Source organism: Orycteropus afer, unplaced genomic scaffold, assembly GCF_000298275.1.
Source record: "Orycteropus afer afer isolate SDZICR_OR568_19922 unplaced genomic scaffold, OryAfe1.0 scaffold00042, whole genome shotgun sequence".
NCBI classification, from domain to species: domain Eukaryota; kingdom Metazoa; phylum Chordata; class Mammalia; order Tubulidentata; family Orycteropodidae; genus Orycteropus; species Orycteropus afer.
In genome coordinates, this window is record NW_006921629.1 from 14,741,422 (window position 1) to 14,753,714 (window position 12,293).

General features: G+C 47.7%; 1 protein-coding gene across 1 annotated transcript in view; it reads right to left on the bottom strand.

Moving 5' to 3' along the window:
* Positions 1-4,681: 4,681 nt before the first annotated feature.
* WSCD1 (WSC domain containing 1) overlaps positions 4,682-12,293 on the bottom strand; it is a 39,836-nt gene continuing 32,224 nt past the window's right edge. The window contains exons 7-8 of the mRNA XM_007937510.1: positions 11,302-11,502; positions 4,682-5,034 (exon numbers count right to left, since the gene is read on the bottom strand). Coding sequence (XP_007935701.1) covers positions 4,682-5,034; positions 11,302-11,502 — 554 coding nt within the window. The remainder of the gene's footprint in view (positions 5,035-11,301; positions 11,503-12,293) is intronic.

Genomic DNA, 12,293 nt, shown 5'->3' on the forward strand with positions numbered 1-12,293 from the left:
AGGGCCTGGTTTCTTTCTGCCTCTTGATTCTCCCTTCAGTGGTATAGCTTTGAGAGTGGTTCCTTGTCATGGCCCCAAGATGCCCACCATCAAGACCCAGGATTAGTTACTTCCTCTTTCACATCCAAAGGAGTCCTGGTGACACAGTAGTAAGTGCTCAGCTGCTAACCAAAAAGTTGGCAGTTTAAACCCACCAGCCACTCCATGGGAGAAAGATGTGGCATTCTGCTTTTGTAAAGATTTACAGCCTTGGAAACTCTATGGCGGCAGCTCTACTCTGTTCTACAGGGTCACTATAAATTGGAATTGACTCTATAGCAGTGGGTTTTTTAGGGGGTCTTTCGCAACCAGCAAGGGGGTAAAATGAGTCTCTTTACCCAGCATTCCCAGCACTGTCTCAGATCACATGTTTATACCTGAACCAATCACTGTAGCTAGAGAAACAGAATGTTCTAATTGGCTTAGATTAGGTCATGTGTTCCAATTTTCACCTTAGTGAGTTATTTGCCCCAGATCATATAAATTCCCCAAACAGAAATCAGGGGCTGCTGAGAAAGGAAAAAGGTGAATGGATGCTGGAGCTGCAGCCAACAGCACCCCCCACATCCCTCATTTCATGCACTGGAAACGGAGACTACAATGGGAAAAGTCCTTCTCCAAGATCGCGGGACAGAGATGGGCCACAACCCTCTTGGAAGACCCTGCCTTTTCCACTCCATCCCACTTCCTATCTTGTTCAGTCCAACTCACCCAATACCAAGTGGTGGTCAATGTGAGGCTAGACCAATCAATTTCTCCCCAAACTTAAATGAACCACTTTGGAGCATCCCAATTCAAACCTCTCCAAAGAGTGTCCAGTTAAGAGAAAACAAACTTGTGGCCCCAAAATTCTTGCAGGCACAAGGATCAACCTCAGAATTTCCTAGTTCCTTCTTGAGGTCCCCTAAGATCCAAGTAGCTCCTACTCCTTTTAAGGGAAAAAACGCATTATGGTGTGCAAACATTATCGCATATTCATACACTCCAAATCTAATTTTAGCAAGAGACTTCATTCTAAGATGCTCACATAATTAAGCAGCTTTCTTCTCAGGGTTTGGAAGCCTGTCCATTCTTCTCTCTCATTTACACATCACTGGGATTATCAGTGTGCTTTCGTTTTTTTAAATTACATATTTTGAGTTTACCAAATTGATCCACAACAGGAGATGAAATCCATGAAAATTGCATGTTTTAACACAGGTTTGTGTTAACTCCATAGCCTTGCGATTAGAGCTGGAATCTGTAGACAGCCAGGGTTTCACTGTTCTGTCCTAATTGGCTCCTGATGCATTTGCTACACTTCTCTCCTAAATACAAACCAGCTTTTCCTCCTTGGCTGGTTGGGACAATATCCTCTTTACTGAGGGCTACAGATGGAACCTAAGTTGGAGAGAGACAAACGCACTTGCCTGAAAGGACAGTTAGATCTCCTTTCTGCAGTTATGATGAGACAGCCTACAGAGGCAGACCTGGAAGGAAGGCTGCTGAAGACCAGCAACACCAGGTAGGGCATCTGCATTTTCTTGGACCATTCAACATCTGGAAGCCAAGTGTTAGATGAGGAGAGACCTCACCTCACTGTGACCTGGATGGAATCTGACCCCATCTTTCTCCTCATCTGCATGTCTCACTAAGGTGCACAGAAGACTACAAGGTCATTTGAGTGGGTAGCATTCCACCTGGAAGGAGATGAGGACGTTGGGTACCTGGTGGCAGTGACTGTATCGACCTATGCATGAGGAGGAAGAGCCTGGTGCTGTTGCCTTTCCCAGACTCCTGTGGTGGCAGGGGAAGTCCCAGAGGTCACACCCAGGCTGGCGTCCTGGCTGGTTCACCAGCCATGCCTTTCCATCCTCCATGGCTTGAGTCTTCTCCTCTGAAGATCATCCAATGGTCCAGAGAGCTAAGGCCAGAGCTAGGAAGCCAATATCAGGAGGAAGCCAGGTTCCCAATTTCCCATCATCCTCGTGCCCACTGTCTCTTTTGAGACTAGGATTTGCTCTGTGATGTAGGTGTCATTGTTACCCACACCTTCCAAGGCACTATGGGGATTCCTGGGTAGGTCTCAACTGCCTTTACCACTCAGGAGGAGCCTCATCAGCAGCCCCTGCAAACTTGACCATGGAGCTGTCTTGAACCAGTAAACATTTACTGAGACCTTGGTGTTTACACCCTTGAGCTTAGAGACTGTGGGAGGGTCAAGAACTGCCTCAACCTCAGTAAAGTTTTGGGGAGATCTCAATGGAAAGACTTGGAGGGCCCCAGGGCACAGATGCTCAAACTCTCCCATGACAAATGGAAGGCGAGGGGAGGCTCTGCTCTGAGGAGGGGCAGCTCCAGTGAGCCCCACCCCCAGGGGTGCTCTGGGCCAGGGAGCAGAGGATGAGGGGGTATCTGATGCCAGGGCCTCCAAACCTTTTGTTCCATCTTCTCCCTACACAGCTTGGCTCAGGCTGATGGGTCTCCCAGATGATGGTCCTCTAAGGGCAGGACTGAGGGCCCAGCCAGAATTACCCCAGGCTTGAAGAAGCTGCAGAGGCTCTGGGGCTGCCCACCTTCTTCACCTCAGGGGTCAGCGTGCAACTTGAGCTCCTCAGCAATCCTTCCGTGTCTTGCACACCCTGAGACTGCTCCCAAGTCATATCCCTGCTCTGCAGGCGTGAGCCTCTTGGTCTCCACAGCCTCATTTCTGAGCCCTAGACACATAGGGAAGGGTAACCCAAGACGGTACTCAGCATTAGAACCCCTTCACCCCACAGGCCTGAGAGTTGGGGTGAGCACTAAGTGGCTGGAAGAACAGAATTCTTTCCTCAGTCTCCACCTCAATCCTCACCTACCCACTCCTTTCTTCCCACTGTTCAGAAATGGGTGCTCTTGTCCCACACTCAACTCTTCACCCATTTCTCGAACACACCAGGGTTTCCAGGCCTCTGAGCCTTTGCAGATGCTGTTTTCTCTGTCTCAACTCTCTGTCCCCTTTCCTTTGCTGGGATAATTTCTATACAATCTTTGAGACCAGTTCTTAGTCACTATGATGCACTCTCTGCAGAGCCTGAGTGGACTGTCTTGACACTCACTCCTAAGCCTGGATGGTGCATCCTCTTCTGCTGCAGGGATGTCCACACCTGTTTTTAACAAAGCCCCCCACACACACACCCCTACTGGACTGTGAGCTCCAGTGGGGAGAGATTTTTGAGTTCATCCTTCCCTGTGGCCAACACATAGCATCAGCATCAGCATCAGTTAGTGGCCTTGCCCTTTCGTCAAGGAAATGGATGAACAAGCAGGAAAGATGTCAGCCTTGCAGAGAGGCAGAGGGTGTGGCAAAGAAACCAAGTGTCAAAGCAGCAATGACAGGAAGGACTGGAGTGACCCTGAGAGCTGCTGTCATGGCCTGGCCTCTGGAGGAGGTATGGCTGGGTAGTGCAGCCCCATTCCTCCTAAGCTGCCATCTGGCTCCAGCTCTTCCCAGGCCCAGCATGGGAACCCACAGAGAGCAGGGGCTTCTTGATATGTGAAGGGTGCAACTAGGTATAGTGATCCCTGAAACCATCCCTCTATTGTCTTCCATGCCCACCCCAAGCTTCCTTCTGCTGGTGTTATGAGCCCCTTGAGTTCAGGGACTCCCTTGGAAGTCCAGCCCCTGTACTACTGTTCCTCTTATTCTACTTCTAGGGCATGGTGTGAACCCAGTTTTCCTGGGGATGATCAGAGAAGAAGCCTGGCAAAGAAGCCCACTCTGAGGAGTGCTGGTATAGGGCAAGTTTTGTTGTTGTTATGTGCCGTTGAGTCGGCCCCAACTCATAGCGACCCCTCCTTGGGTTTCCAAGGCAGTATCACTATGGAAGTAGATTACCCAACCTTCCTTCTGAGTAGGGCAAGTAGGGAGGTTTTTGAGGGTGCACAGAATATGTAACAGCCAGGCCCGAGGTCGAGGGGTGTGTGGAGGGGGGACCCACCATGCATACAGCACCACGAGCCCATCCACAGAGAAGGTGGAGGCAGGACTGTAGTGGTCACACTGCACACATTTATGGATGTCAAACACACAGGCGGGACCACCTGGCCTGGTAGTAACAGTAGCAACAGTCTCTGACCCCACCTCCAGCCCAACAGTCCTTGTGGCTCAAGTGCCACCCAACCCAGTGCCCCTGAGTCCAGGAGTCGAGCTCCCTCACAGCAGAGGGCCCTGAAGAGAAAGTTTGTGCTGGCCTGGAAACAGGACACTTGGGGCCCCGGAGCAAGAGTCTGAGGCATGTGTGTGTCTGTATGTGAGATAGCCAGCCTCTGCAAACACGTAGCCTGGCATCTGCGTGTACATGTCTGTGTGTGGTTGCATCTGTGAGTATGAGTGTCCTGGAGCACCCTGAGTAAATGGCTTAGCTGCACCCACGTGGGCATTGTGAGCATGGGGCAGTGTGTCCAACTGTGTCTAGGAGCATGTGTGTATGTTTGTGTGTCTGCTGTGTGAAGCGTGTCTGTGTGTATGGAGCTGAGGGCTGCGTCAGGTCTCCTGGGCATGAGGCAGCATCTGACCGTGCAGACGTCGCAGTGTCTCCCCATGAGGCCACAGGCCAGGCTCCAAGTGCATGTGCAGTTGGCACTGTGACCATGTCCTGGCAGGGGTAGGGGTAGGGACCTATCATCTGGGCACATACTCTCTGGGCAGCCCGGCCCAGTTGTGGTCACGCAGGGCCTTGTCCACTGTTCGGATGTAGCCATTGATCAGGTCCTTCATCTCTGGTGTGAAGGGCTCGGGGTCATGAGGGCGCCGCCCCCGTCGCCGGAAGCTGCCCTCCTTGTTGTTCTCCACACAAAGCAGCCGCTCCTCACTCACAGACACGTTGAGGAAGGCCACCATCTCCCGAAGCGTGGGCACCAGGCTGCGTCGTAGCTCCTCATAGTGTACCACCAGCAGCCGCTTCCCATACTTAAGCCAGTCCAGCACATGTGAGGACCACCATGACGCATAGCTGTTGACGAAATCTGGCCACTCTGGGGTGAGAAGAGAGGCAATGGAGGTCAGGGGCAGCCTTCTTGGCCGGCTCAGGAGAGGGGAGCAGCCAGGATTCCCCACTGCCCGCTGCCCAGGACCACCATGCCTGAAATGCCCCGCAGAGGAAGACCCTTTGGCTGAGTGTGAGTGGAGGGTTAATACCAGGCTGGGCTCTGCAGAGACCTGGGTCTGCCTAGAAGATAGTGACCTTGAGTCTACCGTGAGTGTACGGCTCAAGCTAAGGCAAATGTGGAATGCCAGGTGTCAAGAAGTGGTTCTCTCTCCTCTGGACTACGAAATCTTTGAGTCATGGGTCAAAACCTGGGCTGAACAAGGATATCTATGGTGGGTGTTGGGCCTCTGTGACACAGACACAACAATATTAAAGATTAGAGGGAGACCAAGGCAGTGGATTTTCTGTCAAGATGAATCATATACACTTTCGATCTTGAACTTGGCAACTATGCACATCCAATGTGGGTGATGGAGGTCTGAGAAGTGAGTATGTAGGTAGCTGTTGAGCTTCCTGCTGAGCTGAAGACACTGAGCAAGCTCTATTTGCTGTCCCTTCTTTAAAGCCATCCCTGGGTGGTGCAAATGGTTAGTGTGCTCATTGCTAACTGAAAGGTTGGAGGTTCAAGTCCATCCAGAGATGCTCAGAAGAAACTTGGTGATCCAGTTCTGAAAAATCAGTCACTGTAAACCCTATGGAGGGAGGGAGTCACTGGGCCTGTGGGCTTGGGACCATGGTCGCAGGGGACATCAAGCAAAACTGGTATAACATACTACACAAAAACATCATTGTACATTCTACTTCAGTGAGTAGCAACTGGGATCTTAAAAGCTTGTGAGCGGTCATCTGAAATGCAATTTTTGGTCTCTCCTTGTCTGGAGCAAAAAGAGTGAAGAAAATTAAAGATGCATGGAAATAATTATTCCAAGGGACCAATGGACCATGGGAATGTCAGCCTATATGACCTTGAGACCAGAAGAACTAAATAGTACCTGGCTACCAATGCCAATCACTCCAAAAGGAATCAAAATGGGAGAACCTGGATAGAGTGGGAGAAAAACTGTGGAACAAAATTCAAAAGTATATAAAGGACCAGAATTACTGATCAGAACGAGACTGGTGAAACCCCCAAGGCTCCTCATTGCCTTCAGGACTAGAATTAGACTCAATCCTGTAGCTCAACTTTCAGCCAAATAACAGACAAGCCTATATGCTGAACAACTACACCAGGGAGATGTCCTCCTTAGAACAATCAACCATGGGAGATTAGAAGGGCAGCATTTGCACAGGGAGAAAGCTCGACAGACAGGAATGCACAGGTAGGAAGGACACACAGAAGGGGTGGGAGCTGAGCTGTTACACTGCAAGGATTGTAAGCAGTGTCATGAAACAAAATGTTTATGAACTGTTGAATGTAGAACAAATCACAATAAAAAGTTAGGGGAGAGAAAGAAAAGAAAACTCTATGGTGGGCAGTTCTACTCTGACATCACAGGATCACTTGAAAACAACTTGATTTTATATTTCTTTAAGTTAAATGCTTGCTTTGGGTAGTACACTCCCTTAAGAAGTTGGAAACAGAAATACCAAAGGATCCAGAGATCTCACCTCTACGTATATATCCTAGAGAAATAAGAGCATGACATGAACAAATATATGCACACTTGTATTTAAGGCAGTATTCACAACAGCAAAAAAGATGGAAACAACCTAAGTGCCCATCATCAGGTAAATGAATGAACAAACTATGGTACATAAACACAAGGGAATACTACACAATGTCAAAGAATTAATGAAAACTGTGTGAAACACCTCATAATATGGATGAACGTGGAGGACATTATGCTGAGTTAAATAAGTCAATCACAAAAGGACAAATACTGCATGAGACTACTACTATAAAAAGTCAAGAAAAAGTTTACACAAACATTCCTTGATGGTTACCAGGGATGGGTGAGGAAAGGTAGGTAAATCGCTAACTAGAGAGTACCAAAAAAAAACAAAAAACAAAAAAAACCTCATTGTTATAGAGTCGATTCTGACTCCAAGTGACCCCCACTGGCTTTCCAAGGCTGTAAATCTTTATGGAAGTAGACTGCTTCATCTTTCTTAAATGGAGCAGCTGGTAGGTTCAAACCACCAACCTTTTGGTTAGCAGCCAAATGCCTTAAAAGCACTATGCCACCAGAATTTGAGAGTAGACACGTATTAACTTGGGTGAAGGGAAAGGCAATACACAGTAAGGGGAAGGTCAGCACAATATGACCAGGGCCAGAGGAAAACACCGGGAGGTGCACGAGGGTAAAGACTACAAAGGTAACTACTGTTAGACACAAACTCCTGCACTAACAGTAATAACCAACATGATCCACAAGGAGATACGCAGGTAGACATGCAAGCTGAAAAGACGTGGGCGGACAAATGGGAAAACACCCACAAGTACACATAGGTTTGGCTGAGGATATTTCTACATATATGTTTGTATGTGCTGCAAATATAACCAAGGATATTGTAGAGAACAAACATGCTATGAGTTCAATCCAAGTTACAGTGACTCTATAGGACAGAGTAGAACCACCCCATAGGGTTTCCAAGGCTGTAAATCCTTATGGAAGCTGACTGTCTCATGTTTTTCCTATGGAGTGGTTAGTGTGTAAACCGCTGACCTTTTGGTTAGCAGCCAAATGCTTTAACCACTGCTCTACCAGAGCTCCTACTCAGAACATAGGGGCAAAGTTCTGAAAACTTCCTGTTGTTGTCAAGTGCTATTGAGTCAGCTCTGACTCACAGTGACGCTACGTACAACAGAATGAAACACTGTCTGGTCCTGCACCATCCTCATAATCCTTGCTATGCTTGAGCCCATTGTTGCAGCCACAGTGTGAATAATGTTCGCAGCTATTTCTTCTCATTTTGAGTTGTGCCTCACTAGCAAATGAAGGTCTCAAAAAGCTTTACTCCATCCATGTCATTAAGGTCGACTCTACTTTGAGGAGGCAGCTCATGCCCAGTCTTATTACTTGGAGTGCCTTCCACCCCAAGGGGCTCATCTTCCAGCACTGTCTCAGACAACGCTTCACTGCTATTCATAAAGTTTTCATAAAGAAAACTTCTTAGCCATAACCAAACACTTGAGGGAATGAGTCACTGAGCTTGGAGACCTGGGGCCACAATCTCGGGGGACATCTAGGTCAACTGGCATAACATAGTCCATAAAGACATTGTTCTACGTACTACTTTGGTTACGTAGTGACTGTGGTCTTAAAAGCTTGCAAATGACCATCTAAGATGCAATTATTGGTCTCTCCCTGTCCAGAGCAAAGAAAAATGAAGAAAATCAAAGACTCAAAGAAACAATTAGTCTAAAGGATTAATAAACCACGTGAACCACAACCTCCATTACCCTGAGACCAGAAGAACTAGATGATGCCTGGTTCAACTACTCACCGCCCTCATCAGGATCATAATAGAAGGTCCCGGACAGAGAGGGAGGAAAAAAATGGAGAACCAAAATCAAATCATAAAAAAGACCAGACTTCCTGGTCTGATAGACATTGGTGGAACCCCCCAGACTATGATGGCCCTAAGACACTCTTCAAGCCTGCAGCTGAACCCACCTCCAGGATCAACAGCCAAATAACAGGCATGCCTATAAAGAGAACAGTAACACCAAGGAGGAATGTACTTCTCAGTATAAGCAACCGTATGTGACCAAAAGGGCAGCATTTGCCAAAAACAAAGCTTAGAAGGCAGGAAATGGCAGGAAAGAAGGATGAATGGGAACCCAGGAAGGAAGCGGGAAGGGCGGTTGGGGGGCAACCAATGTCATGAAACAAAATGTAAATGTATTCAAACTCCTGAATGGAAAATTAATTTGCTCAGTGAAATTTCACCTAAACTACAATAGAATAAATGTAAATAAAGCCAAGTGAATATGGTGCTTGATTACTGCTCATTGTACCTTGTGCCTTTGACTGCCAGTTGGAACCAATGACACTGCCAGGCCTAGGGACACATAATGAAGCCACAGACAAAGGCAGCCTGAAGCCTTTGCAGATGGTCTACTCCATGGCATTTCTTATCCAGCAGACTAAGAACTTTTTTTTCGGGGTAGAGGTGATCGTCCTTGAACTTTGCCCATGAAAAATGAAAGAGGTCCTTTGGGGAAAGGCCCATAACCACCTTCACTCCCAGAGTAGCAAATAGGTCAAAAGTCATCCTAACAAAAACAGTTTCCATAATTGGACTACTGATATACCTCAAGTACAATGGGAGGCATTTATTTTCTCTAATCTTTACCATGAGCCTATGGGATAGTGTTACGGATCAAACAGTGGGTTCCCAAAACATGTGGGATGTAATACACCTGCGGATGTGATCTCATTGGGGAATAGGGTTTTCCTTGTTATGTTAATGAGGCCATATCAGTGCAGGATGTGTTTTAAGCCAATCACATCTGAGATATAAAAGTATATTAGGCACTGAAGGAGGGAAACAAAAATGGGGGGAAGATTGATGCCATGTGGAGAACTCCAGTGAACACTGAGAAGAGCACCATTGGAGATGAGACAAGGGTCATCCCAGAGCGGACAAAGAGCCTTCCCCTACAGCTAGTGCCCTGAATATGGACTTTTAGCCTCCTGAACTGTGAGAAAATAAATGTCTGTTCATTGAAACCATCCACCTGTGGTGTTTGTTACAGCAGCATTAAGAAACTAAGACAAACAGGGACTGTCGTTTTCCTTGCTTTTTTTAAAATGAGAAAACAGGTTCTGGAAGAAGAGGTGTACACCTTGCTCAGGGTCATGTGGCTCCTATGAGGCAGAGGAGACAACAGAGCACAGCTCTGCCTAATGGAGGTAAGCTACTTCCAAGATCCCTGCATTCCTAATGGGTTTACTGAGCATTCTCTGATTAGAGGATTAGGCAAAGCGGACAGGAGATGTCTATGTGAGGCTGGTCTAGGCTGAGGGTGAGGGGGGAAGTAGGGGCCTGAGAAGCTAGCTGAGGACACCAATCTGCTTCTGCTGGTTCAGAACAAGAGGAGAGAAGAACAGGCCTGCCTGGTCAGAAGGCTTCCATGCAGTCTCCGCTCCCCACGCTACCTGCCTGGACTGATTCATTTATTTCTGACTGATTTCATTTTCACACCACGTGTCACACTGTCTTTCATGTGACTGAGAGTGTCTGCAGGGCTAAGACCATGACTTCTTTAGCCAGGGGTCCTCTGTGCCCTGCCCAATGCCTCACACACAGTAGAACTTCAGTCACTGGGTATCAACAGACTGACTAAAAGATACAGTTTCAGTGAGGAACACCTGGAGTAGGAAATCTGTGAGAGTCCAGGCTCAGCCAGATGGCACCCAGGCCACTGAGGACAAGTCATGAGGTTGTGCTCTCTGTGCTGCTACTTTTCTCATCTGTAGAGCAGGTGTGATGACAATTACCCAGTGGGACACTGCAGTCAGTTAGAAGCAATGTCACCAGAACCAGTTGCCATCAAGTTGACTCTGTCTCATGGCAAACCCATGTGTATCAGAATAGAACTGTGCTCCGTAGGGTTTTAGACACCTGAGTTTTTGGAAGTAAATTACCAGGCCTTTGTTTTGAGGAACGTCTGGGTGACTAGGACCTCCAACCTTTCGGTAAGCAGCTGAGCACATTAACCACTGCACCACCCAGCAACTCCAAGAAGCAGTTTAGGTGGGAACTAACACACTGAGTGCCAGCCAAGGACTGGGCATGCTTGTAATCTCATGGACCCAGATGCCCCCGTGAGGTACAGGTTACTGTTCCACCAGGCTTACTGCTTCATTCTATGAATGAGCAACCTGGTCCAGGAGGCAAATCAGGGTTTAAACCCAGGCCCATCAGGGTCCAAAGCCTATGCTCTTCCCACAGCTCCATGTGAACCTCTGGGTGTGAGCAGCGATGGAAAAGGGGTGTAGATCATCTTATCCTGTGGGAACAGAGAAGATTCCATGTAAAACACTGTGCTCTCTGAACCTGGGCAAGTGTGGAAGGGACAGGGAGGAGGTAAGCTACAATGCCACACAGTGACTATGTGGATGGATGGGTAGAGCCTGCCCATTAGGGGCCCAGGGGCCCAGGATGGGAACACAGTGAGCCTCAGTGACAGCAGGTCCCCAGGTAGATGGGTGAGTGCCTGCATGAGTGGACTGGCCTTGTATCCACATGGCATCTCCCTCTTGCACTGATGAGACCTCCGCCCCACAAACCCTCCCCTACTTACCTTTGCTTTTCCAGTTGCGGTCAGCTGCGTAGCCCAGGTGCCCAGCACACTTCCTATTGAATTCAGCGACCAGGGACCTGTAGGGGTTCCGGATGAGCAGGATGGCGGAGTCAAACATCTCAATCTCCCTCCTGCCGCTCTCATGGGTCTTCACGCAGATGGTGCGCCGGCTCCGCCAGTGGTCCTTCTCACCCTTGAACCCTGCCCATGAGAAATGAGAGGGCCCTTTGGAGGAAGGTGCTGGGCATCTCTAAGACTTTGAGGCAGTATTATCCCATTTCTTACTCCCAGATCTTCCAACCAACAGGCCATTTAGCCATATGTAGACCAAAACGGATAGCTATTTGAATTAAGTAAAGACCTTCTAGGTGAATAAGGTAGGTAGTTATAGACTGTGCATGAGTTCCTAGAAGATTATGCCAGAGTGGACCATGAACTTTGTCTGGACACTTTTGCCCTCACCTGCAAGTGTCCACAACACTCAAAAGTCTCCAAGAAGATGGGGTCAGGTTATATGGACAACCTTGGCTTTTTCCCGATCAGACCAAAGCTGTTGTGAGTGATTCCAGAGCCCACTACCAAGCTCAGAAGTTTCCATTTCTATTTTTCTATAGGATGTTCCAGATTTTCCTAAATCAGACACTAGTTAAGAAACCCCGAGAAACTGTTTCAAATTTCAAATGCAAAAGCTGAGAAACATATTTTGCCAAATTTAGATGCCACTTGACTTGTCTGAGATCCTCAGTCCTGAAACAACACAGAGTTGAGCCAAGTTGAATTAATTTACTTAGCATAATGAGGCCTCTTATTTCTACAGGGGGAAAATTAGAAATCATAAAACTCTTGAAGATTTTTAGACCTATTATACACACACACACACACACACACATATAACAGTTTGATGAGTTACACCTTACTGAGGGTTCGGAGAATTATGAGGAATTGAAGGGATGTTCATAGAGAGGGAATCCAAACTGCTAGCCTTTCCCTTC